Source organism: Schistocerca piceifrons, chromosome 7 (genome assembly GCF_021461385.2).
Source record: "Schistocerca piceifrons isolate TAMUIC-IGC-003096 chromosome 7, iqSchPice1.1, whole genome shotgun sequence".
NCBI lineage: Eukaryota > Metazoa > Arthropoda > Insecta > Orthoptera > Acrididae > Schistocerca > Schistocerca piceifrons.
In genome coordinates, this window is record NC_060144.1 from 217418276 (window position 1) to 217445046 (window position 26771).

General features: G+C 37.1%; 1 protein-coding gene across 1 annotated transcript in view; it reads left to right on the forward strand.

Annotated features, from left to right (window-relative positions):
* The window catches only part of LOC124709134 (sodium channel protein para), an 878324-nt gene that overhangs the window by 478760 nt on the left and 372793 nt on the right, over positions 1-26771 (forward strand). The window contains exons 12-14 of the mRNA XM_047240797.1: positions 3117-3179; positions 4501-4776; positions 6933-7032. Coding sequence (XP_047096753.1) covers positions 3117-3179; positions 4501-4776; positions 6933-7032 — 439 coding nt within the window. The remainder of the gene's footprint in view (positions 1-3116; positions 3180-4500; positions 4777-6932; positions 7033-26771) is intronic.

Consider the following 26771-nt stretch of genomic DNA (forward strand, 5'->3'; position numbering starts at 1 on the left):
TTTAGCTGTAAGGGCATGAGGGTACTGCCTTAGTACTGCACTGCAACTGGCATCTGACCTCGCAGCATCCCCTGGATGTGTTGTACCAAGGCAAAAGGTGTACAGGATACTTCAGGAGAGCAGCCTTTATTTTTGGAGATCTGCTGTCTGTTTACCTCTGGCGTGTCTTCACAGAAGGGAAAGAGTGGAGCAATCAATATGCAACCTGGATGGTTGAACAGTGGCCCAATGTTCTTTTCACAGATGAGTCCCATTTAGGTCTGGTGAGTGATAATGATTCACATCTGGAGGGCACATGGAACATGATTTCAGGACCCAAACCATGTGGAAAGAGACCGATATTGGGGATGATCCCTATGGTGTGGGCAGGGATTATGTTGACCACTTGAACACCTCTTCATGAAACTGTATGGATGAATCAACAAGATTTAACTGCTGTCAGGTACTGTGAGGAGGTCTTGGGTGTCATGAGTGGTTGCTTCATGCTTTTGTCTGAGGGCCCAGACTTTGCGTTGATGAAGGATAATGCTTAACCACATAGAGCATGGATGTTTGAAGTATTTTGGAAAGGTTTTTCCTTGAATGCATGGTGTGGCCTGCTCACTCCCCTGATTTGAATTCCATAGAGTGTGTCTGGGATGCAGTAGTGAGACAGGTTGCATCATGTCAACATCCACCAACCACTCTCCAAGACTTGTGAGCAGCTCTGAAGGAAGAATTTGCATTATTGCCTCAACATGAAATTGATGACATCATTCACAGCATGTCTCATCGTTGTCAGGCCTGCATTGGTGCCTGAGGTAGCCCCACCCAACAATGAGCACATTAACCAGTTGTCAGAATGTGTGTGCAAATCCTTTTAACTTGGAAAAAAATGAGGAATATCTTTGTCTACCATTGTGCATGTTGCAGTTGATTACGTTCTGTATTCTTTACATTGTTTCTACTTTACTATCTCATGTTAATGCTATTTTGTGGTGAAATAAAAGCAACCTTGCAAAATTTCTGTTTGTTCCTTTAATTTTGTACACCAGTGTATGTTCCTTCATTTGTGATTCTTCCGGTTTCTCATGATAGAAATTGTATCTTTTCATATCCTCCAGAAGATAATTTATCATTTTATGTATATTTCTGTGGTTGTGCAGACACTAATCTGTTGACCACTTCAGTCCAGTGTTTTTGTGGAGAAGTATGGGAAGAGATAGTAAATCAGGAATTTTGTGGATCAGGTTTTCTATTAGAGGTTTTGTTTTGTTTTTGTTCATATAATTTGTTTTTTTAATAAGTAAGTGATGACATTTATTTTTTTTATATCTGGGTTAGCCTGGTATGGCTTGTAAGTTGCAGCTTGTCAAAAATTGGTGCAGTAGCTTGTCATAAGTGGCCATTGGCTTCTAAGCAGTTTTTATTTGTTGATGGTTTACATAATGGATGCTCTTCATTCATGAAGCAGTTGATTTGTCAGTTATTGTTCTGTTATTTCTTTTTATTCTTTCCATTAGAGATATATTAATGTTCTTGACAAAATATGTATCTAAATTGTAAATGAATGGCATAACATGTAGTCTGATAATTAACTGAATATTTACATAATAACATCTATAGTATTTCAGCCAACATAATTTTCTTTTTCACTTAGACTTTTTTTCCCCTGCCCATGTTGGTTAACATACAATCTGTAGTTTTAATTTATGTTTTAATGAAACTTTCTGTCGAGACAAGGAAATAATTTTATGTTTTATAGAAAATAGTTCATTGAATCTGAGTATTCTTCTTCCATTTATTTAATTATTCATTGTGAACATGGTTTGTTTATTTTTGAACTACCTTCCGACTTTTATACTGATAGGTATAAGTTGAAGTTGCAAATAACTACCAAGGATTTTAGCCTCTGTTTTAACGGAAGTTGAATATTGAGTAGGTTAAATATGACTTACTTACCACAACAACTTGAAGTTTATCTTCAAGCATATGAACTGAGTGAAAATAATATCTTTGCTTAGAAGCCTGTAGTGTTATCCGATGTTAATCCAAGATACCAAAAATTGAAGCAGCTGATATAAATCAGTATTTATTTAGATCAAGCTCCTGCTGCCTACTGTGTGGATTTTAAACATTATTGAAACCTATAAGAAATACCTCATGAAACAACAAATATGGATATGTTCTATAAAGAGCCCTAAACAAAAATATGAAGTACTTGTTAAGCTAATAATTATATACTGGGAGTTTGACTCACAGAATTCAAAAGCTACACCAATTCTAATTGTTCATTGTGAAATCTGTGGGGAAAAGAAATGAAGACATATTATGTACTAATATATCAACATTTCAGGATGAGATGAAGTTCTTCATGGGCATGAATGAGAAGGCTTACTGATTTATTAAATCAGTAAATCAATTGTAATAATTGCTTTTTAATAAAAATTTCTGTATTAAAATTAAGACAGTTATGAAATAATCAAAGAATACTACTTTAAAAGAATAATATGTGGAAGTATTATTATGTGATTGAATCTGGTGTATGCTGCTCACTGAGAGAAATGAAAGAATAATTATAATCATTCACTATCGAATGTGTTAGTATTTTAAAGCTCTGATGATGTAATAAAAGTGATGAGCAGTTTTGCTTATAGAATACTGTAGTTTGAGGTGTATTGTTTCATAAAATGAGTACAGCTTTATTTGACTAACTGTCACAGTTGCTGAAGCAGCAACTGTGACTATCCCGCAGTAGTGAGGCACTAAAGCAGATCTATCTGTCAGGCAGTTCATTTGTTAAGAGATGGGCATTGGGCACACATTTACTCTGTGGGTGGTAAATGTTGCTGCAAATGGACAGGGGAATATTTTGATTACTGGTATTTCACTTCTGGTAATTGTTAACAATATTGTGTCTTGTTTTTTGGAAGAAGATACTGGAATGGGGTTTCATTTGAATAGGGATTCATTTGTATGGATTTTAGGGCAGATTATGTCTTCTAAGTCAAGCTTTTATGGAAAAATTTACAAAAAATAGGACATTAAGAAACTAATATGACATCAATAGCTTCATAGTGGTGAGGGCGAGAGCAGTAGAAACGGAAACTGTAAATAATGTTCTTGTTTTTGAACAGGAGCTGCAGTGGGGAGACCACATCGAAGATGTCATAGGACGAGCATACAGAGCACTGCATAAGGTAATGTGTGTTTCAAAAGGATGTTGTAGGGAACTCAAAGAGAGAATATATCATCTTTAGTTGTCGAGAGTATCTGTAAAGGGCAGCATGAATGGATGCTGAAAAAGTTTCAGGGATGAACTCTGGGGACAGCTATATGGTATTGTTGGTGGGAAAAGCTGTGCTGCCATTGTTAGGAAAACTGTATGACAAGACAGAATTGTTGTAAACATATATCCTAAGAATGAAGAAATACAAAATAAACAGAAGCATCATTTACCGTGTAGAGTCATTACCAAACCTTAAGAGTCTGAAACAGCTGTATTAGCTTTCATCAAGCTGATTGTGAAATTACAGTAGATGGTAGGAGTAGTTGCTGACAGATCATTTTTTGATGCCCAGTTCCGCAATGCATTAGTTATTTTTTATTTGTTTCCTTTTTCTCTGTCCAGTCAGAGGTAAAAAGACTATTTTTGTCCATTTTTTTCCATTTCAGAATATTGACTGGTAATTGTTAAATGAACTGCACTTGATTTCTGGTATTTGATTTGGCATTACATTTGTCACAATACTTTAACGTATTATAATCTATGGGAGTAAACTTTATCATTTCCCTGTTTCCACTGAAATACAGTGCGCAAGCACTGTGCACATATATATTTATCAGTGCTTGCAGTTTGAAAGCGATGGCTCATCAATTGCAAAGACATGTAATCTCATTCTGGCTGCTACACTAGTAGGCCCTAATTATGTTTGACTAAAATTTTTCAGTTTTTGGCATTATTTTCCACATTATGCATTTGAAATGAGGTATAGAGGTGCATGGCTCCATAAAATGGTTTTTACACAGCTTCATTTCGGTATTTATAATGAGAATGTATTGCTGATTAATTTTAAATATAATTTTAGCTGCATGCTGCATTTACATTGCTTTGTTTGGCTTGGAGGGATTAAATTTTTGTTATTTTGTCAATGGTTGAAATTAAACTTGGCAGTTTACATCTTATGACTGGTAAGTTTAGTTTTATAATCATCATTTGTAGGTATTTATTATTGTATACTCAGAGTGTATCTTTCTTTTAGATTATGTCTCAACTATGAAGAAATTTGATGATAGATGACTGCTAAGCAAAAAGTCATGTTGGAGTTTCTTGTTTTCTACAAAATTGATTATAAATATTAATTAAAATTATTTAATAAATGTACAACATTACGGGATCTGATAGGTCAGAGAGCTGTATTCTTTACATTACATCATAAAATGAACATCACATATCCTCTGGTATTAGAGTGTTTAGTATATAGTTATACAGTTATGAAAATTAACATTTTGTTCTTTCAGGAACACTTGCCATATGCGGATGACTCAAATGCAGTAACACCAATGTCGGAAGAAAATGGTGCTATAGTGGTTCCTGTCTACTATGCCAGCATTGGTTCACGAAATTCATCGTATACCTCACATGCATCACGAGTTTCGTATACATCTCATGGTGACCTACTTGGTGGGGTTCCTGTCACAAAGGAGAGCCGACTTCGTGGAAGAAGTCGTAACAATCCTGCTCCCCCAAACACTGTGCCCTACATGTCTGCTGCCATGAACCACAAGCACCCTTTTGTAAGTCAAAGTCATATGTATTGCTTAAATTTATTTAAGTTACATAAAAATCGTTAGAACATTGTGAAATTAATAATGTGCTTCCAATACCAATGATAACAAAAACAACAAAGCACATGTAAATATTTTGAAACAAACTATTGATGTTTAAACATTAAAAATTACAAGCATGGACAAATCGGAACTGTGAAAACTGTTGGAAATGTGTTCACTTTACTTGAGCATTGCTACCCAGCACTTATTTTCAGGAGATGAAATGTTTATTACTGTCAATAGAAACATATAAAAGTAAAGTGCTGTCTTAGCTTTCAGAGCCAATAGTTCCTTCCTTGGGAAGGTGAGATGGATACAGTGGGTAGGTTAAATAGAAAAATGGGTCAGTCAAACCACAAGATGAGAGAGCCTCACGGGTAGACAGTGATAAAGGGGGGATGTCAGAGAGAGTAAGAGATCAGATGTTTTATGATGGTAAGAACTGTGCCAGCCTCAGGCCACAAAAGATAAGGACAGAGTGAGAAGTAAAGATAGGTCAGGGGGAAGAGAAATGAATAGTGCAATTAAGAACTAGGTCAACATAAAAAAAGTAGGGAGGGGGGATGAAGATGGAGGGAAAAAGTATAGCAAAGAAGGAGGGAGGATCCATGAGGTTGCTGGAATCTGAGGATGTTGGTGGGTATTTCTCTATAATTAATTGGTTGTATTCATGTTATATATCTAACATGCATTCTGTTGGTAAATAAAACTACGTAGCTAATCTTTTCTATGTAAGTACAACCTCTGGCAATAAAGTTAGGTGAATGAAGTCAGAATGGTCAATTGGGCAACACTGGTGACTCACAACACTGCACCTGCATAGCAGCCCCCACCATAGTTCAATTGAGCAACGTGTGTGTTCCAAGATAGACTTGTTGGATGAAGTGCTTGTTTAGTGCATTGGTTCTGGACTGAGAACAGGACAATGAACAAGCAAAGGATCAATTTAAAGTTTTGTTTTAAGCTTGGCAAGACACTGAAAGAAATGCATGCAATGCTGGTGTTTATGGGAATCAAGCACTGTCCAGGAAGTGTTTGTATGAGTGGTTTGCCCATTTCGAGGAGGCCAGGGAAGTGTTTCTGACAATCCTTGTAGCGGACGACCGATGACTGACATCAGTGATGAAAACATTGAGAGAGTGAGGACATTAGTCATAAATGGCCATCAATTAACTGTGCGCATGATAGTGGATGAACTGCAGATGATCTGTGAATCCGTGCGACAAATCCTGACCCAGGAGTTAGGGAAGAGAAAAACATGTTGTTGTCTTGTGCCGCATCACTTGACTGACAACCAGAAGCAGGCACGTTTAGAGGCTTCACAGGATTTTGTTGAAACATTTGATGTGATACCCAATTTTTTGAACTGTATAGCCACTGAGGATGAAACCTGGTCTCTCCGGTATGACCCTGAAATGAAGTGACAAAGCATGGAATGGTGTTCTCCAACATAACCTCATTGAAAAAAGGTCAGAGCCAAAAAATCACGCATCAAAACGATGCCCATCACATTTTTCAATAGTCAAGACACTATCCATAAGGAATTCCTGTCTGAGGGAACAACGTTGAACGCTGTATGGTATGTTGAAATTTTGACCTGTTTCATACAATGTCTATTCAGGGGATGGCCCCAGTATGCACAACAAGGTTCCTGTTTTTTTGTTCATGACTACACTCACTCATACACAGCCAATATCATCAAACAGTTCCTGACAAAAAAGGGGGTGGTGTAACTTGAACATCCTCCATACTCACTGGATCTCAATCCAATCCTCCAGACTTCTTTCTGTAACCTTGACCCAAACTCACTTTGAAAGGAGAGAGATTTGGTGATATTCCTGACATCCAACAAAAGGTGACGCACCTTTTGAACACCATCCCAAAAGAAGACATCATGCAAAGTTTCCAGGACATGTATCACAGAGCTCAGCAGGGCATAGTTATGGGAGGTGACTATTTTGAAGGACAGTAAGGTAACTGTAGTTCATAGTTCAATCTACATTAACGTTAGAGGACTATTCACCAAAATTTATAGTCAGAGGTTGTATATATGATTATAATATTTAATATGGTTGTTGGTATGTGTGATAAAGCTATCACTGTTGTAATTTCTTCCCTTATAGGATGCTTCTTTAGACAGTGAAGATGGACCAGCCAAAATGAAACATCAAGACAATCCATTTATAGAGCCTACACAACAACAAACTGTTGTTGATATGAAAGGTATGTTTGTGTTGAAACTAAAGTTATTTTTAGAGGTGATGGATTTTCTCATATGTGTTGCATTTTTTCAACATATTGCTATAAAAGATTTGGCATCCAGTTTTGATGAATGCTACATTTGGAACAACAACATAAAGAAAGATGTGCTGATTAGTATTTATGGCAGTGCCAGTGCCTAAACTGTTGTGCTTACGGTTATTACATACATTATGCAAATGAATTAAGTTTTATTCAGTTCATTTATGACTGACTCTGTATTCACAGTGCACAGAGAGGGGTGATTAAGACTGTTGCATTAGAACTAAAAATTATTGTATTATGGCTACATTAAATCAAAAAAAGACATAAAAACAACTTAAAAGGTAGTTTTCTGCTGGCAGCAGCACTAGCTCACTAGAGCAATAGATTTGTTGGGTATCTGATATGTAGAAATGACTATTTAATGCTATGATAACATAAGAAAAGAATCCAGCTGATCTGTGGAATGGAGAGTTTATCATTTATAATTGTATTGAGCAGATATTTCTTGGTGATTATAAAGATGAAATGTCTTTTATACTGAAGGGAGGAACATACTAAGCCAACAAAGTGGTTTTCACATTATTTGTTCACATTGTTAACATGCTGAAACAACATTCATGAGGAAGATGCTTGAAATCTGCCATGTGTTCCCTAAATTACTCCAGCAAATTCTAGGGTGATTCCTTTGAAAGATCCTTAGGTTTCCCCCCCCCCCACCCCCCCACCCTTGAAACAATCCAATCTTGTGCTCTATTTTAATGACCTCGATGTCAGTGGAATGTTAGACTTTGTTCTTCCTTCCTTATTTCTTCATTATACATTGGGAGAGAGTGAGCAGACACTTACACATGTAGGGAAATGGTTGTTGTTGGTTTTGTTGTTGTTGTTGTTGTGGTCTTCAGTCCTGAGACTGGTTTGATGCAGCTCTCCATGCTACTCTATCCTGTGCAAGCTTCTTTATCTCCCAGTAACTACTGCAATCTGCATCCTTCTGAATCTGCTGTGTACTCATCTCTTGGTCTCCCTCTACGATTTTTACCCTCCACGCTGCCCTCCAATGTTAAATTTGTGATCCCCTGATGCCTAAGAACATGTCTTACCAACTGGTCCCATCTTCTTGTCAAGTTGTGCCACAAACTCTTCTTCTCCCCAATTCTATTCAATACCTCCTCATTAGTTATGTGATCTACCCATCTAATCTTCAGCATTCTTCTGTAGCACCACATTTCGAAAGCTTCTATTCTCTTCTTGTCCAAACTATTTATTGTCCATGTTTCACTTCCATACATGGCTACGCTCCATACAAATACTTTCAGAAACGATTTCCTGACACTTAAATCAATACTCAATGTTAACAAATTTCTCTTCTTCAGAAACGCTTTCCTTGCCATTGCCAGTCTACATTTTATATCCTCTCTACTTCGACCATTATCAGTTATTTTGCTCCCCAAATAGCAAAACTCCTTTACTAGTTTAAGAGTCTAATTTCCTATTCTAATTCCCTCAGCATCACCTGACTTAATTCGACTACATTCCATTATCCTCGTTTTGCTTTTGTTGATCTTCATCTTATATCCTCCTTTCAAGACACTTTCCATTCCGTTCAACTGCTCTTCCAAGTCCTTTGCTGTCTCTGACAGAATTACAATGTCATCAGCGAACCTCAAAGTTTTTACTTCTTCTCCATGGATTTTAATACCTACACTGAATTTTTCTTTTGTTTCCTTTACTGCATTGCTCAATATACAGATTGAATAACATCGGGGAGAGGCTACAACCCTGTCTCACTCCCTTCCCAACAACTGCTTCCCTTTCATGTCCCTCGACTCTTATAACTGCCATCTGCTTTTTGTACAAATTGTAAATAGCCTTTCGCTCCCTGTATTTTACCCCTGCCACCTTTAAAATTTGAAAGAAAGTATTCCAGCCAATACTGTCAAAAGCTTTCTCTAAGTCTACAAATGCTAGAAACTTAAGTTTGCCTTTCCTTAATCTTTCTTCTAAGATAAGTCGTAAGGTCAGTATTGCCTCATGTGTTCCAACATTTCTACGGAATCCAAACTGATATTCCCCGAGGTCAGCTTCTACCAGTTTTTCCATTCGTCTGTAAAGAATTCACATTAGTATTTTGCAGCTGTGACTTATTAAACTGATAGTTTGGTAATTTTCACATCTGTCAGCACCTGCTTTCTGCATGGGAAATGGTATTCAGATGATAATACAGGAATGATATTCTGTAAAATTTTGTCTAGGAGAGTGAAGAGCACATCTAATTAACGCCATCAAAATTCTAGGACTTTTTTAAATTTGTTTAGAAACCACACACAGTCTGTGTAGTTACTGAAGCGTAAGTGTATCATGGGTTCCAGTAACTTTGACGGAAAGCTGCCATCCTGTAGAATGTCATTGAATCATCAAAGTGTATCATCCTTTGTTTATGCTGGTTTAGTCAGTAATTGTGTTCTCATTAATAATTTTGTTGTGATGTAGAATTTAGTCATGAGAGCAATAGATGGTCATCATACAGAACAAAAACATCCTTAAGAAATCTATAAGGAAATAATTTATCTGAAATGTAAAATAGTTTAACACGCATACTTTACAATTGTTTCCTTTATTAATGACTTTACTTTGTGCCTATTGTGCTCAAGTCAGTGTGTCGTAAGACATTTCTTTATATTGTTTATCAGTACTCCGAAACACCTTTGCCTGCACTGGCATTGTACTCTGTCCTCACTTCAGCTACTGATCGCCGCCTAACCTACACTACAGGGCAAGCATAAGCCTCTGGACTCCAGGCATGCACGCCCAGCACCTCGTCCCCTGCTCGTGGCTTCGCTTTCCTTCACCTACTTCCCGCAGATCTTCGCGACAGAAGCATGCGAACATGCGACCAGCTTCCATGATGCTCGTTTGTAGGCACAGTGCCATAACATTCTGCCCTTTTTCAGAGTCACACACGTCTCCCAATTCCCCCATTTGTGGCCTGTCTCATCGTTATATTGATCTTCCATTTGTCTCTGCTCCGCATATACACGGAGTGACCTGGAAGTATGTATATGTTTGAAAATGCAGTAATTGACAGAATAATGTATGCAGAGAGAAAAAATTGACACATACCTGAAATGACATGAGGTTTTACTGAAACTAAAAACGAGTGCAAAAACTGGACAACAAATGGCGCTGGACAGCAACACGTCAGTGACGCTGCATGAGAATCGCGTATAAAATGAGCTGTAGTGAGAGAGGGAGCCAGATCATCCCTAGCCTGGCTAATCAAAATCTGCTGGAAAATACAACTTTTATGCAGGATGGCACTCGACCCCACATTGCTAAACATGTGAAAGATCTCGCTCGCACATCGTTTGGTGAGAATCGTATGCTGTACTTCCGTCATGCGTGGCCTCACATGTCCCCTGACGTCAGTCCGTGTGATTACTGGTTGTAGGTTTACCTAGAGTCTCAAGCCTACTGTGAATGTCCGACCCCATTATGGATGCTAAAACACAGTTTGATGGCTACTTCTCACTGTACCTACTGATATGCAGTGCTGCTGGTCACAACATTGTCCCATGACTGCAGGTATTGCTGATGAATGACAGCCAACATTCTCAGCATTTGTTATAAAGAACATTGTCTTTAGTAAAAATCAACTGTTCTGCTAATTATTGCTTTTTATAACATGAAACGCCATCTTTGGTGATTTTTTGCACTTAGTTGGTTTTAATAAAACTCCATGTTATTTGAAGCACGTGCATCAATTTTTACCTCTCTACCTACATTATTTCGTGAAGTATTAAATTTTCCAATACTAATGGACTTTTGAGTCATCCTGTACTTTCCTTGTTATGCCACGAGCCCTCAGTGCCACCAGCCATCACTTCATCTCGTGGTGGGCAGTGGCCAACAGTAGCCAGGAAGGTTAGGGAGACTAAGTCTGACTCCTCACTGGTTCTTGTAATGGCATGCAGTTACCGATATGCCCACAGAAATCTTAGTATACGTAGTAATTGCACAGTTCCTTGGAACACAGTTACATCACTTTAATTAAGTTCAAGAACGTTCTATCTCTCTCAACCTCAAGGTTGTCTAAATTCCCGGTAAGCACTTACCAGTAGTGACAGTAACCATGGAACAAACGAAAAGCTCAGGAGCATAATTTATCCATATGCACGATGAAGGTAAATGAGAACCACGGCTGGGCACTCGGTTAACTGAAGAAGTAAAATAATCCTGTGTTTTCTATTTTGCTTAGCAATAACACATTTTGTGCTTTCAGACTAGTTCACGCATCTTTGCAAAGTTCCATTGTTACCATTCTTGTTTTGAATGCTGTGTCTGTTATCTGTGAAATAATAACTTCTTATGCTATCATGTTATTCGAGAAATGAAATAATGTATCACTCACTATCCGCTTCAAGCACTTTTTAATATTACGTATACTGTATAAACAGCAATGTGGTTGACATATATATCTGTCTACATTACCACAATAATTGAGCAATAAAATATTTTATCCATAAAGTTTGCTGTGGAAATATATGCGATCATAAATGGAATAGCTGTTATATTTGACGAAAATTTCATTTCTTCTTATTTCGCCTGCTGTGGCCGAGCGGTTCTAGGCATTTCAGTCCGGAACTGCGCACCTGCTATGGTCACAGTTTCAAATCCTGCCTTGGGCATGGATGTGTGTGCTGTCCTGAGGTTAGTTAGGTTTAATGAGTGCTATTCTCTACTTACTTCTGCATCCTGCAAATGAGGAGAACAGCTGATGAGCACCCTTGTATAGATTTATCCCAGACAGAACTTTTCTGTATAATTTTTTTTCTTTGCTCTCTTGCTTTATATTATAGTAGAGCCTGGCATTTCTCTTAGAAATCAGTTTTCATTGTGGTGGTAACCTTGTTATCACTGCAAAAATATTTTCCACATATTTGCTCTTTCAGTCATGGAAAATACATTGGCAAATAAATGGCTATGGTGAGTGTAGAAATTATTGTGGGGTATTTTAACATGTCCTAATATCATACAGTTGTTCTCACTGTTCTGTGGTGATGGTCACCATTTAGTCATTAATTTACTTCCCATGCTACTACATAAAACTATTTGTCACAATATGCCTGAAGGATTTGCAGCCCTTCGGATAGATGGAAATCACAAACATTCATACCTCCAAGGCATCATCTCCCAAGACTTTAGCTGCTAGTTACAGTGTACATCCATGCATTAACTATTTAGTGGCACAGTTCCACTATCATCAGTTCAACACCAACACTCTGGGCCAAATCAAGTGCCAGCTCTTCAGCCAGAGCCATGTAGGAGCCACTGCAGAAGCACTTCGATCTTTCCAACATCGACCATCAGCCAGCTTCCACCGAGTACACTCTACTTCCTTCCTATGGGGAACTTCATTGAATTAGTCTCTATGTTCTGTCATCTTAATTCAATTTATTGTTTTCAAGGCACACACCTGCAAGAAAACTAGAGAGTTTTGTATTAGTTTTTGTGAGAAGAAGTCTTTGTTTTGTCAGTGTCCTGTTGTTTTGTATATAAACCATTCTCTTGTTGATCTGGACCCTGTTGTCTCTTGGGCATCTCACTATGTGAGATATAGCATCAGTCATGAGATAAACTTTGTTGTTACACAACATAACAGACTCCATGTATGGTCGTGCTTCTGCAGTCCATCATACAACCAATGCAGTGGGGGCCATAAGCATTAGTAACAGAAAATCTCAATGTATATCCATGATATAATGGCACATTTTAAGTACCCACACTGTTTCTTTCCAAAACAGCTTATTTTAGGAGTGCCTGTTGAATATTTCACATAACCCTCAATGTAAAGAGCTAGTTCCTTCTAAACTATAGTTTGCCACTGAATACGTAGGACAACTTTTCTTAACAAATTGTATGTTCCGATAACTACTTAGCATGGCACCCTTTTTAATTTTCTGTTCTATCTTCTCCAAGTCCTCTTTACTTTGATCATTCCCTTTCATTCATTTGCTTTTCCTTAGTTCTGCACTGACTCCCTCCTGCTTGTATACAGATGCTTCCTCTCATTCCTAAAGCTCTCCTTTATCTCTCTCTCTCTCTCTCTCTCTCTCTCTCTCTTACACACACACACACACACACTCTCTCTCTCTCTCTCTCTCTCTCTCTCTCTCTCTCTCTCACTCTCTCTCTCCCCCTCCCTCCCTCCCTCTCCATCCATCTATCCCTCCCTTCCTGCCCCCTCACTTCCTCATATTTCCAGTTACATTATCCCACAATTCCTTATGTTACTCATTCTCCATTTCAGTGATGCTGCAAATCAAACACACTGTATTTGTGGAAGAATTGATTTTCTTCTTGTTGGACACTCAAAGTCAATACCTTGATAACAGTATCACAATACCGTATATACTCGAATAATCCGCACTCTCAAATAATCCGCGTACCCCAATTTTGAGGAAGAGGAAAAACATTATTTTTTTCTTTAATTTGTTTTATTTACAAAAATTGTTCCAACGTTATGATGTGTTCAAAAGTATGTATAACAGGGTGTATATGATCCGGGACAACCGGGAGATACGGCAAAAACCCGGGAATTTTTTCATCAGGGAGAAAACTGGGAAAAACCGGGAATTGTTTAAAATTCCGGGAAGTTTTCATTGTTTTAGTTTTCAGTTAAATTTTTGTGAATTTGACTGGTAAGAACCAATACTCTAACAAAGGATATTACTGTATCCCACTACTGCAGATTAATACTGCAGCAACAAAACATGGACGAGAGGAAAAAAAATGAAAATAAAACTTAAGCTTCAAAGGAAATTCAATTTATTAGCGTCCTTGTAGTACATCATCAAAATGACATAGGAATTGTCAATAAACATTACAATTTAAAATACATGTACATGAAAATTTATAATTGAATTTACTTGTCACTTAGACATTTCAATTTTAATAGAACTATAGGAACATTAACATAAAAATATACAAGTAGGTTAACAACGTAAAAAAAAAAAAAAGCTAGTGATTCTCACATGAAAGATTATTTCCATTCTTACATTAACACTGTTTCACACTTTCATAGAAACAGCAAGTATTTAAATGTGAGCAATTACACATATTTATTATGTCAGGGAAATATTAACTGCGCTTTTATTGTCGATGATTCATAAACTCTTCCATACTGTAAAAACTATTGCTCAATAACATGTTTTTAATTCTCTTTTAAATATGTGCAGCTTTGGTGTTATTTATAGTTCTTTGGGGAGTGCACTGTAGAGGATTTTGGATTGGTATAGTACACTTTTGTGATACATAGCTGTTTTATGAATTTCTCTGTGGAAATCATTCCTATTCCTTGTTTCGTAGTTGTGAAATTCTCTGTTTAATGTAGAAAATTCCTTGTGTTCTTTTAAGAAACATGTATAAGGATGGTAGTGTCATGATTTTTAATTCTTTGAAAGCATGCCTACAAGAGTCTCTATATCCTATACCTTTTATTATTCTGACTGCCTTCTTTTGTAGTCTAAATGAATGCTTTGTTATACTGTTGTTCCCCCAAAACTGTACACCATATCTTAATAAACTGTGCATGAATGAGAAATAAACACATAACACTGTTTTAATATTACATGAGCTTTTAAGCATTCTAAGAATATAACATGTTTGTCTTAATTTTTTGTTCAATGATATTACATGCTTTTCCCATCTTAAGTGTTCATCAAACCATACTCCCAAGAATTTAGTGTATGATGCTTGTTCAATCTTACACCTACCCAGTTCTACTGTAAGGTTAGTTTTTATTTTATTTGTAATAAGTCTGAAGTTGATCCACATTGTTTTTTTGGCATTCACAATGAGTCTGTTTTCATTAAACCATCTGTCTGCTTCGTCTGTTGCTAATGTGACTTTTTCCTGTAAGTCAGCTTCACTATTTGCATTAACAAACAAACTTGTATCATCAGCAAACAGTACTGCCTCTGCTTCAGATAGTTGACGTGGTAGGTCATTGACAAATATTAAAAACAGTAATGGCCCTAATACAGATCCGTGGGGTACTCTGTACAAAACTCTCTCGAATCTTGATGAATATGTCCTATCTGCATGGCTTATCTCCACCTTCTGATACCTGTCTGACAGATATGATTCAAACCATTTGTGGGCAATTCCACGTATCCCACAGGCATGTTAACTTATGGTCGATAACATCAAAGGCCTTTGATAAGTCTAAAAACAATCCACAATTTAATTCCTTTCTATTTATGGAATTTAGAACAAGTTGCAAAAAATGGAAGATAGCTGTTTCAGTTTATTTATTTTTATGGAAACCATTTTGCGCATTAACCAATATTCTATTTTTAATAAGAAATTTGTATAGTCTATGATACATTATCCTTTCTATTATTTTTGAGAAACCTGATAACATTTATAAAGGCCTAAAGTTACTAACATTATATTTATCACCATTCTTGTAAAGTGGCTTTATAGTTGACATTTTAAGTTTTGATGGAAGCACCCCTGTCTTAAAAGATTCATTTATAATTTCAGTGAGATGTGAGACTATGTTTCTTGCACTTTGCTTAATGACTTTGTCAGGAATCCCATCACACCCACATGACATAAAGGAACATTGTCATGTCATTCATGGGGATTTTTACCTTGCTATTGGAATTGCATTTAGTTTTAATTAAATTTATGGCTATATTTGTGAAATGTTTGTTAAATATGTTGGCAATCTGAAGTGGGTCCTTAACAGTTTTACCCCCACTTTTAATGACAAAGTTGTTATCTTTTCTTTTGTGTCTACCTATATTTTTATTTATTACCTCCCAAGTTGACTTCATTTTGTTGTTACCTTTCTCAATATATGAATCATTATCAAACTTCTTAGCTGAAATTATTACTTTCTTGTACAGGCTTCTATAACATTTCACATGTGCTTTCAGTGCTACATTCTTCCTGGCTGATTTATTTAACTTTCTGAGAGTGTCTGATGACTTTCTAATCCCCTGTCTAACCCATGTTTTGGTTTTATGTTTAGTTTTGACTCTTGTTATAGGAAAGGCAACATCGAAGCAGTGTTTGTAGCTTTCAAGGAATGAGTCAAACTTTGTGTTGACATCACCACTTGATTTATTTTCCAGAAAGTAATTAAAAATTCGTATACTGTCATCATTTATAAATCTCCTTTCTCTGTAATTGTTATTGATAACAGGGTCCTTGTAAGATGTGACATTTAAACTCAATTTGATACCCTTGTGATCCGAGAAACCAGTGTCAATTACTTCAGTGTTATATTCACACTTGTCCGTGTTTATAAATACTTGATCTATTATAGTTTCAGACATATTTCCGCATCTGGTAACTTCATTTACAGTTGCCATCGTATTATGACACAAAAACAGATTGCACAGTTGCTGTTGTTTACTACAATCATTCTTAAAGTTAACATTAAAATAACCAAGAACAATTACATTATGTTTAAGTTCATTCAGTAGTCCCTCAAGGTTTTCCATAAAAATGGCAAAGTTGCCCAGTGGTGATCGGTACATACACACAATAGTAATTTTTAATTTGGTTAGCTCACATATACTGTATTCAAAATCTTTTTCTATGCATTTTAGTTTACATTTAATTTCTTTTGATTCTACCCCTGTCCTAACATAAATACATGTCCCATCCCCTTTATGGTTGATTCTACAAAATTTGCGAATCATTTCAAAATTTGGAATAATTATGCTAGACGCTTGCATTTCTTTTACCCAGTGCTCACTTATGCATAGTATGTTAATCTCTTTTAGATAGTCAGTTAATAGAACTTCTATTTCAGCTAATTTACTTTCTAGTCCCTGCACATTTTGGTATACACCTGTTAAAGTTTCATGTAGTGGATTTTCTGCACTATTTACCTTTGTACTTTCTTGTTGCTGACACTGTAAAGATTCTGCCTTTTTTTCTTCTTCAAATTGCGAAGATCCCATAAAAAATAGTCACTACGCACAGCAGCTCTTCTTATCCTGAGGCTCTTCCTTTGCGATGTCTGCAGAGCAGCTGATGAGTTTCTGGATCTAGTAGAATGGTTCTTGGCTGTTGGTGTGGTTGCAGTTGTAGTTACAAGTGAGCATGAGGCATTAAGTGTGTCGAATGTGCTGACAGCTTCGTTCTTGGAGGTTTCGGGTGCACATGAGTTTACACTAGGTTTGTAGGCTTTCTCATCTGAAGAAATTGTTTCCTCTTCAACTCTGCTGGATGTTCCTGACATTTCTGCTGGTACCCCATATTCTACCACTCCTTCAGATACTGGAACCGGTATGTTAGGTATCTCTCTCATCTTAGACATTCCCTTGCAAATTTCCATGTGCTCAATTACTGCTATGGTGAGGATACCAGGCAGTTTGTGTTGATCATTGAGATTATTTATTGTTTTCATAATTTGAGCACAGACATACAGTTGTCCTGCTGTATTTAGGAGATCTCCACTGTTTATGAAATGTTGTTTTCTGAAATCTAGCTGGACAAATGTTGAATTTGGGTAGCAATTTGTTATTTTGTGAAGCAGTCTGTTAGTTTTTTTGATTTCTTTGTTAACACGAGATTTCTTAAAAAAAAATCGTATGGAATGCTGGTTACCATCACATGTACATTTTTGAGCTTTTCAAGCATTTCTCTTAGAGCTCGTCTTGCTGATAATACATCATTGCAGCAGACGTCTACTCTGCCCGTTAAGATTAGAACACAATCATTTTTCTTTATCTTGATACTCAGATTTTTGCAGTTATTGATGATCTCTTTCAGTGGAGCATGAGGTTTTATTACGCTAGTAACACTGCATCCTGAGTTATATAGGGTTTCACCCAGTCTTTTTCCGAGACTGTCAGCAAGTATATATACAGTAAAAGCATTATTTGTTGTGCTCAAGTCTTCCGAAGTTTTGCAGTCTATTATACGATCTTCTTTCTTTTCACAGTCTCTGTGTATTATATTATTAACAGATTTTAACGTTTTGAGCACATTATGGGCTGAGTTGTTAAGTTTTCGCTTGAGGTTTTTGTTAACAGTTGCTTGTATGTTAGGTGTAACGAACTTTTCGGAGGCTTGTTTACTTTCAGTTCTCATGACACTTACTTCTTCCACTCTCTTGCCACAAGAATTTAATACATCACATATTTTCAGAGCATTGTACCTGTTTCATACAGCAATCTTTTTAGTTGCTTTTAGTTCGTATTTTTTAAAATTTACACTCGTTTTAGGAAGAATAGATGTGCTCTAGATTTCAGAGTTTGTTTTAAGTGATGATACTCCATTCAATTCACATTCATGAAGCTTTGCTTTTAGGACTTTTATTGTTTTTTAACACTTTGCAATTCATACAACACACATTGTAACACATTAATTTCACGTCCGGCAGCGTAGGCGACTAACATAGCATTAAACCCGTTACAACTTCCCTGATCACATTCACATGAAAACACAGTTTTTGCATTAATGTATCTCACACACGAAGAATGTATCCATAATTGTGATTCTAAGCAAAGTCTGAAACCATTTTGCATATTTGAATTACAGATTACACACATGATTACTTTAGAATTACTGTTTTCTTGAGAGAAACTATCACATACTGCTGTTACTGGCGCCATCTTGTACGCCGTAATGCGCCGTATACAACAACAAAACAGTGCTCATACAAGCATCTGCCAACAGCAAAGTGTGTCAAAGGCTTTAGGAAGACTATGCAATGCTTTGTAACAACAAATTGCCTCTGATGAGCGTGGCGTGACAACTGTTTAAATTAGAATCATTTGAGCAGTTGCGGGTGGGCTCTTGCACATGCACAGTTGAGTCGCATATGAGTAGTACCTTCTCCCACTTCTGGTTACAGAAGTGTGGCTGGGCGCCACTACTTAATATTGCCAGTTCGTAAATTAGTAAATCTGGGGCTGATGCACAGAGCAGTCTGACTTATGGTGGGGAGGTGGGTCGTCTACACGTGACCTGTGTTTACGTTTAGTGATTTTGATGTTTTTTCTTCGTTTATTGCTCTCAACGTTAAATTATAACAAAACGGATTTTTGTGGCCGGGAGCTATCAAATGAATTAAAATACGTTCGCATTATTATGGAAGACTAAAATATGTTATTAGTTTTAGATTTTATTTCCACCTTTCTGACAGTCAAACATTAATCACCTTACAGAACAATGAAGTTATTTTTGCATTTGCTAAAGAGATTTGGCTTTTATTAATCTTTTCTGTTGAGGCAGTCAATTTATTTGAAACTAAGTGTTTAATTTCACACTATTGGCTAGTTTCAACTGTTCACTGCATTTCAAGTGCACGTATGGCATTATGCCATAATAAAGAACCAAAATGAGATAATGCAGTACTGGTACTCCAAGAAAATTTACATACGAATGTGCATTTTAAGCCGACTTATGCATTTTAGTATGGTTCATGAAATTCCAACACTCTTGAAGTATCCTCTGGTGTCTTGTTTCTTTTACGACATAATGTAAGATCTTTTAATGTTTTACATGTACGAACATATGGGCTTCCTGCGTCATCGTAGGTGCGCAAGCGCAGTGACGCTTGTTATCTGGTGCTCTCTTGGAATTGCAGAAGCGAACCTATTTCTAACAGATCACGGGAAAATATTACGAATGGTGGTTTGAAAAGCGTTACATTCAAAGCAGATTTCCTTTTACTTAAGATGAGCTATGTGCGAGAATGTACGATGAATTTCTTAAATCACAAAGCGTTTGACTCTCATTTAAAAATCAACTCTTTGAGGACAACCATTTAGAAGAATTCCAAGCCCAGAAGATCAGACATTTACGTTGTTATAAAAAATTTTACTGGCACGTTTGTTTTTTGTATCTTAAAGTGTAACGAGCGCAACAGATCAACATTATATGTAGAAGCTTAGTTTCTCTTCCCGCTTATTAATCTTCGAGACCAATATTAAATGTGAATGCTATGTATATTAATTTAAACCATTAAATTTTCTTATTTGTGTGTTCGCGCTGCTTAAGAGTGATCTTGCTATTTGCTGACTACATCAAGTGTCCTATGCTGTCATCAGCTGGCGAGATCACGTGCCATTAGCTATGATGGGCTTACAAAAAGCGCATCGCAATCTCAATTTCAATGCTTCGGAAAGTGACATGCAGTGTTTGATGAATTCGAATTTATACCTTCGTAATACAAAAATATGCAGTGTACATATTGCTGCACATCAAAGGTCTTTCAAAACGTGTTTCTCCCCCCTGAGTTTCATTTTCTAAAGTGCCGGGAAATTCTACTCCAGTATATAAAACCATAAACATTCAAAGGATTGGTGAGTTTTACAGTGCTGAATAAGATTATACTGTCACTTAACACGGAAAAAGTGCATCTTCACCCAGGAGAAAGTGTATTTTTAACCAGAAAAAATACGGGAAGTTTTTTTTCTTGTCCACGTATACACCCTGTATAATAACTACTGGTTTGAAGCAATGCTGCTGTACGGGTTGATACATCTTTAAAACACAACTGATTCAGCAGTATGCAGCCGGCCAGCCCGGCGGGTGGACGGCCAGCAGCGTTCAGCTGGCCGGCTGGCCCATTAGGTGAGCAGACGGCCAGGGAACACTATCACCACCAGCCGGGACTCTACGCATACCTACAATAGCAAAAAAAGAAATGTGAATTATCTTGTTTAAGAATTTGTTAATACGGTATGTGTAATAAAATATTTTAGTCAATACCGGTACGTTTCCTCTCTTACCACTCTATTCATCACTTTCATCGTCATCACTAGCGGGAGAATAATTGTCATCTTCACCATCTTCCCACAGAGCATCGTCCTCTGTTCCATCCAGTGAATTTGTGATTCCACATTTTTTGAAGGATTTCCAGTGGTTGTGGAATGGAGTCCCATGCACCTTTCACCCATTCACATATCAGGCACAAATCCGGTTGTTTGATTTTTCCACTATTTGTGAACTTGCGGTTTTCATCAGCCATCCATTGCATATATCGCTGTTTAGTGCAGCTTTGAATGGCCGATTTATACACACATCTAGTGGTTGTAGGATGGATGTTAGGCCTCCAGGGATAATGACCAAGTCAGTTTTCCCCCTTTTGTAATTTGTCTCGCACTTCCTTAGTTGTATGTCCGCGGAAGATGTCCAGGACCAACATGTTGCGTAAATTCAGTAACGCACCAGGACGACATTGCCAGACATGTGTCACCCAGTCAATTATAAGCTCATTGTCCATCCACCATTTCGGGTTCGCTCTCACTAATACCAGTATGCCTTTTGCTGACATTTTTGGAATAGTTTTCCTTTTAAATATCACGTAAGGTGGTAGCTTTCGTCCATCGCCAGTTACACACATCACTGTACATCTTTGTTTCTCACTGCCGCCAGTTCGTATCATGATGCTGGATTCTCCTTTCTTGTTCACTGTGTTGTCGAGCAGCATCTCAAAATAGACTGGCGTTTGATCTGCATTACCAATTTGCGATAATATATAGGAATGTTTACGCCACAGATTCATCACATAATGATGAAAATTTGCTATTTTTTCCTCGTAATTGCCTGGAAGCCACTAAGCGATAGTAATTTTCCTCCAGAATCCCAAACCATTTTGGTTGAAAAATCTTGATAGCAAGCCCCGGCTAGCTTTGAAACTGGTAATGCCTAATTCTTTGGCTAAAGACAATGCTTAAAGTTGGCACATTTTACTTGTCGCCGCGCATCCGTATTGTCACTTCTCATCTACATAATCCCAGAGCCTTTTCTCGAGATCCGGATGCTTCGCTTTTTGGCCGCGAAATGCCTGGCAATTGCTATTAGTTTCTTGAAGCTGCGTTTTATTTTTTCGCCAGTCGTGAATACAACTCTCACTCACGTCGTACTTTCTTCTTGCTGCACGGTTTTCAGTATTTTCGGCTTCTTCACTGATTTTCACTTTTTCTTTAGCTGTGTACGAGTGATAACGAGAACTTGTAGCCATAATTAACAAGTTTGAAGATGTTAATACTTCACTCCTAACATGCTACTGATACGTCACAGACTGACGCCGCAACAGTGCAATAGTATAATGGGATGTATTGTTGGAGGTGGAGCAGTACCAATAATGTTTCGAATAATCCGCGCACCCCAGTTTTTCGTCGTAAAATACGGTAAAAAACATGCATGGATTATTCAAGCATATACGGTAAATGGTTGCCTATGAATCAGAATACACCAGTTGAAGAAAGACATCAACAGCAAGTTATGTTCTCTGGATAGTTTTGCTGATAAATCTATCTAGTTCAAAATTAATTCCCTGAGTGCAAATATTTTAAGTGTCAGTTGTATTAGGTATAGCTATACTACAGAAAATTTAAATAGTCTAGGTGCAGTGTTTATAAACACAAATAATTTGTAAGCAGCAGTTGCCTAGGTAAGGATGGTTTACATTTAAAGAGGTTAGAATCCAAAATTCTTACTAAAATATTTTCTGACATGTGTAATAATTTATCTATATTAATAATAAAACCATAAAACTTTTGTGTATGTACATTGAAAATATTTGCCAAAACCTGATCTTGGGTGATGTAGGGAGCGTAACAGAATACAATTTAAAAAAGCAACTTTATCTGTCTGTTTGTGTAGTTGAACACACTGATCTCTAAAACTGCTGGATGAATTTTCGTGAGGTTTTCGCAGGTAGCTTAAGCATAGCTTGGGTCTGCATATAGGCTTTATTTCATCAAAATCTGATCATGGAGGGAAAAATCTGCTTAACTAAGTAGTTCAAATGCTTAACTCAGTGGCGCGAACATCATGTTGCGGTACACCAAAGAAACAATAGACGGCACTGTTAGTTTAATTTTCGTCAGTGACAGAAGTATTTTCAGAAGTTTACATCAGTGAGAAATTTAAATACTGCAATCTTATCTCCACCAACACAAACTAACACTGAATTTACTTGGCTAGGATATACAGATTTACAGATTTCACCTTGTGTATCAAAACTTTAATGAAATTTTTTTGCGTCTTTTGATAGATTTTATCGATACGAAGGGAAATCAATAAGTAATGCAACACATTTCTTTCTTGGCTGATTTCTGTTGGGTAGTGTGGAATTTGTCGTGGGACATCGTGGAATATTCCCGCCTCAGCTCCTGTAGTCTCATGAAGTTCAGTAGGTGATGGTGCTGTATATCGCCTTCAAAACGGCACCTGTAGTGGAGGTGCATTCCAAGCTGACAAGCTATTATTGAGTTTCTATTGGTGGGAAACCACAGCATTACAGATATTCATAGGTGCTTGCAGAATCTCTACAGGGACCTGGCAGTGAACAGTAGCATGGTGTGTCAGTGGGTGAGGCATCTGTCATCATTGCAACAAGGCTGCGCAAACCTGTCCAGTCTCGTGCATGGCAGCCGGCTGTGCTACTCCTGTGATCTTGGAATAAGAGGACACATTCATTAGAGGCGATTGAAGGATCACAATCAGGCATCTTGCTACTCAACTGCATGTGTCTCTTGGTGGTGCTGACCCTCTCATCCACCAGTTGGAATGCTCAAAGGTGTGTGCCTGCTGGGTTCCTCCTTGCTTAACAAAGAACCATCAAGAGCAACAAAAAGCTATTTTTGTGGAATTGCTTGCATGTTAAGAGACTGATTATTACAATTTTTTGTTGAACATAGTCACAGGTGATGGAACATGGATTCTTCATTCCGAACTGGAAACAAAATGGCAGTCTATGGTGTGGCACTGCACCACCTCTCCTCCAAAGAAAAAGTTCAAAGCTGCACCCTCAGCCAGCAAAGGTCTTCTGAGACTCTGAAGGGATTATTCTGTTTTATATCCTCTTTCATGGTGGAATGATGGACTCTAAAGTGTATTGTGGTATGCTCAGGAAATTGAAGAATGGACTTCAGTGTGTCCTTTACCACAAAAGTGCAAATGCACATCTCCTTCTTGATAACACTGCAAGGCCTCACACAAGTCTGTGCATCCAAGAGGACATCACAAAACTTCATTGGACTGTTCTTCCTCAACCATCCTACAGCCCAGATCATGCACCTTCAGACTCTCATCTGTTTGACCCAATGAAGGATGTGCTTCACAGCAGTAAGTTTGTGGAAGATGGTGAGGCTATTGTTTCAGCTAGATATTGACTCCAGTATCGACCAATAGAGTGGTACCATGTGGGCATATAGACGCTCGCAGTAAGGTGGCATAAGGCAGTTGCATTGAATGGAGATTATGTTGAAAAATAGATTTTCATTGCCAAAAGAATGGGAAATAATATGGTGTATTAGAACCCTGAATAAAACCAACCTGATCCCAGAAAAAAAGTTTTGCGTTACTTATAGAATACCCCTCGTGGCTAACTTCTTGTATAGGAAAAACAAATTTATTTAGCTTTCTTTGTGGTTTGGATACCTACTTATTACATTTTGATTTGATTTCATTTATATGAATGGATATGCCTAGAAGACAGTTGAGTCTTCCTCAATACACTAGAATGGCTAAAAGACTGAAGACTGTGCACTCTTAACAATCCAGTTAAGTTATGGGGTGAGACGTTTTGTGGCTTGAGAGCATCAGGCATTAACTTGCTCCTTGAAAACTCTTTTTGAAAGTGAGGCATGACGTAACTCTGATTGAAAGTGTCATGCAATATCTTGCTCTTCACAATATTTCATAGTCAAGTCATCCACCCTTAGATACTTAGTGCAAACCCAAGGTGGGCCACTATTACTAAATAATAAGTAAAACAAACAATAAGGATGATAAACAATGTTTTATAAAAATGGTAATATCTAATTGCCACCTTAGAATATATAAAATGGATCTGAAAATGCTGAATTAAAACATTAAGTACCTCAGTAATAAGAGCATACAATTGCAGAACATACTGATTTAAGAGGAATATGATCATTCTCACAGAACGTGATCTGTCTAAAACTTTAATAGCTATGACGGAATTTGGCAATAATGCCCTGTCCACTGATTTCAGTCAAGGAGAACATAGAACATTGCCACAATTTTTAAAGTTCACGAAACTTGATTTCATCACAGAAGTGACAGTTGGAGTTCCAGTAATAAAGACAGTTGTAAGCAAAGAGCCCTTGATTGTAGAAGTAATGCACAGCTTTTCTAGTTGTACAGTTGATGGTTTCTTACAAATTGTAGAAAACTGACTGCTATTTTATGTAGCATGTGTAAGAATATATTATGTAGGAAGTATAAGAATACAGGTATTACTTTAGATGGTGATTTGAATATAGACTCTAAATATTGTGAGCACTTGAATTATATTCTGTGTATCTATTATTTGTCAGCTTGGGTTGACAGACCAGCTAGAATAACATAAGATGCCTCTAGCTGTGTAGGTCATATCTACACCAATTTAAATAACTGTAAAATTGCTATTATAAACTTTGACCTTTCTGGTCACTTTTGCCAGACTGTTGAAATAAGAAGTATGCGTGACACTGAAAGTACACACAAGATGAAGGATATCAGATATCTAAAATACCAATCTTTAGATAGGTTGAAGTCCTCACTGCAGTCAGAGCCGTGGAGTTATGTATATTGCGCTAAAAAGTGGAATAATTTTATAGCAGATTATTTATGTCATTCAATGTAACATATCCAGTTACTGTCGAATGAAAAACATGTTCAGTAAAGTGAATGTAGACTGTCCCGGCACATACTGTTGATGAAAAACTCCCAGCTTTCCATCCAGATGGCAGTGATAAAATACAGTTTAAGACTGCCTTATGAAGTGAAACATATGAAGGAGAAAATGTTTATAATGTGGAAAATGTGTAAAAATTTACCTGAGACATCAGGCTTGTTAAGCTTCCAATAAACAAGGCTGGAATAAACACACCCAACAAAATATCAGCAAACATAAATTCACAGCACATTAGCAAATAACTATGAAACTGTGTGAGTTAGAGGATTAATAGAAAACCAAAGCCTAACATTAACAACATCAATCTGAAGAGTGAACTTGTGATTGTAGGAAGCCCTTATATGGTCAATAACACTTTTAAGAACAATTTTGTTAATTCAAATAGCTTCAGCATGGTCTCTGGTCCTGGTGATTATAATACTATTTACCATGTACAAAAATAAGTGTAGATGCATCAAACAGATACAACTGAAATAGAGATAATCTTAAATGACATGCAGTCTCTGTTGATTAGGATGAAATTTCCTTCGTTATGTTAAAAAGATGCAAACAGTCAATTATTCCCGTTCTAGTTCGCCTGTTAGATGAAAGTTTACATAAAGGCATGTTTCCATCTGAATTCAAATTCTCAAACTGAGCTATTGTACTAAAAGTGTAGTACTGGCAGAACTGTAATTTACAGACCAGTCTACTTAATTCTTTGATAATGTTCTACAAAATATTACTGCACTTAGATCATGAAACTTTTCATGTAACAGCATTGGAAAAAACACATCATAGTTTTAGAAAATCCTACTCAACATCACCTGCCATATATGATATAGTACTTACAACATTAGTGAAATTAGGTGACAACGAAAGAGTGGCCTGTTTTCTCCTAGTTTTGTCATGTTCATTTCATACAGCTGCTACTTAATAAGCTGGAAAGTTGTGGTACCAGTGGAGTTGCTAAAAATCTCTTAACAGTCATACAAGATGGATATCAATAAAGAGGTTAAAATTACAAAGAAGATCAGCTCTATTCACTCTATGGTAA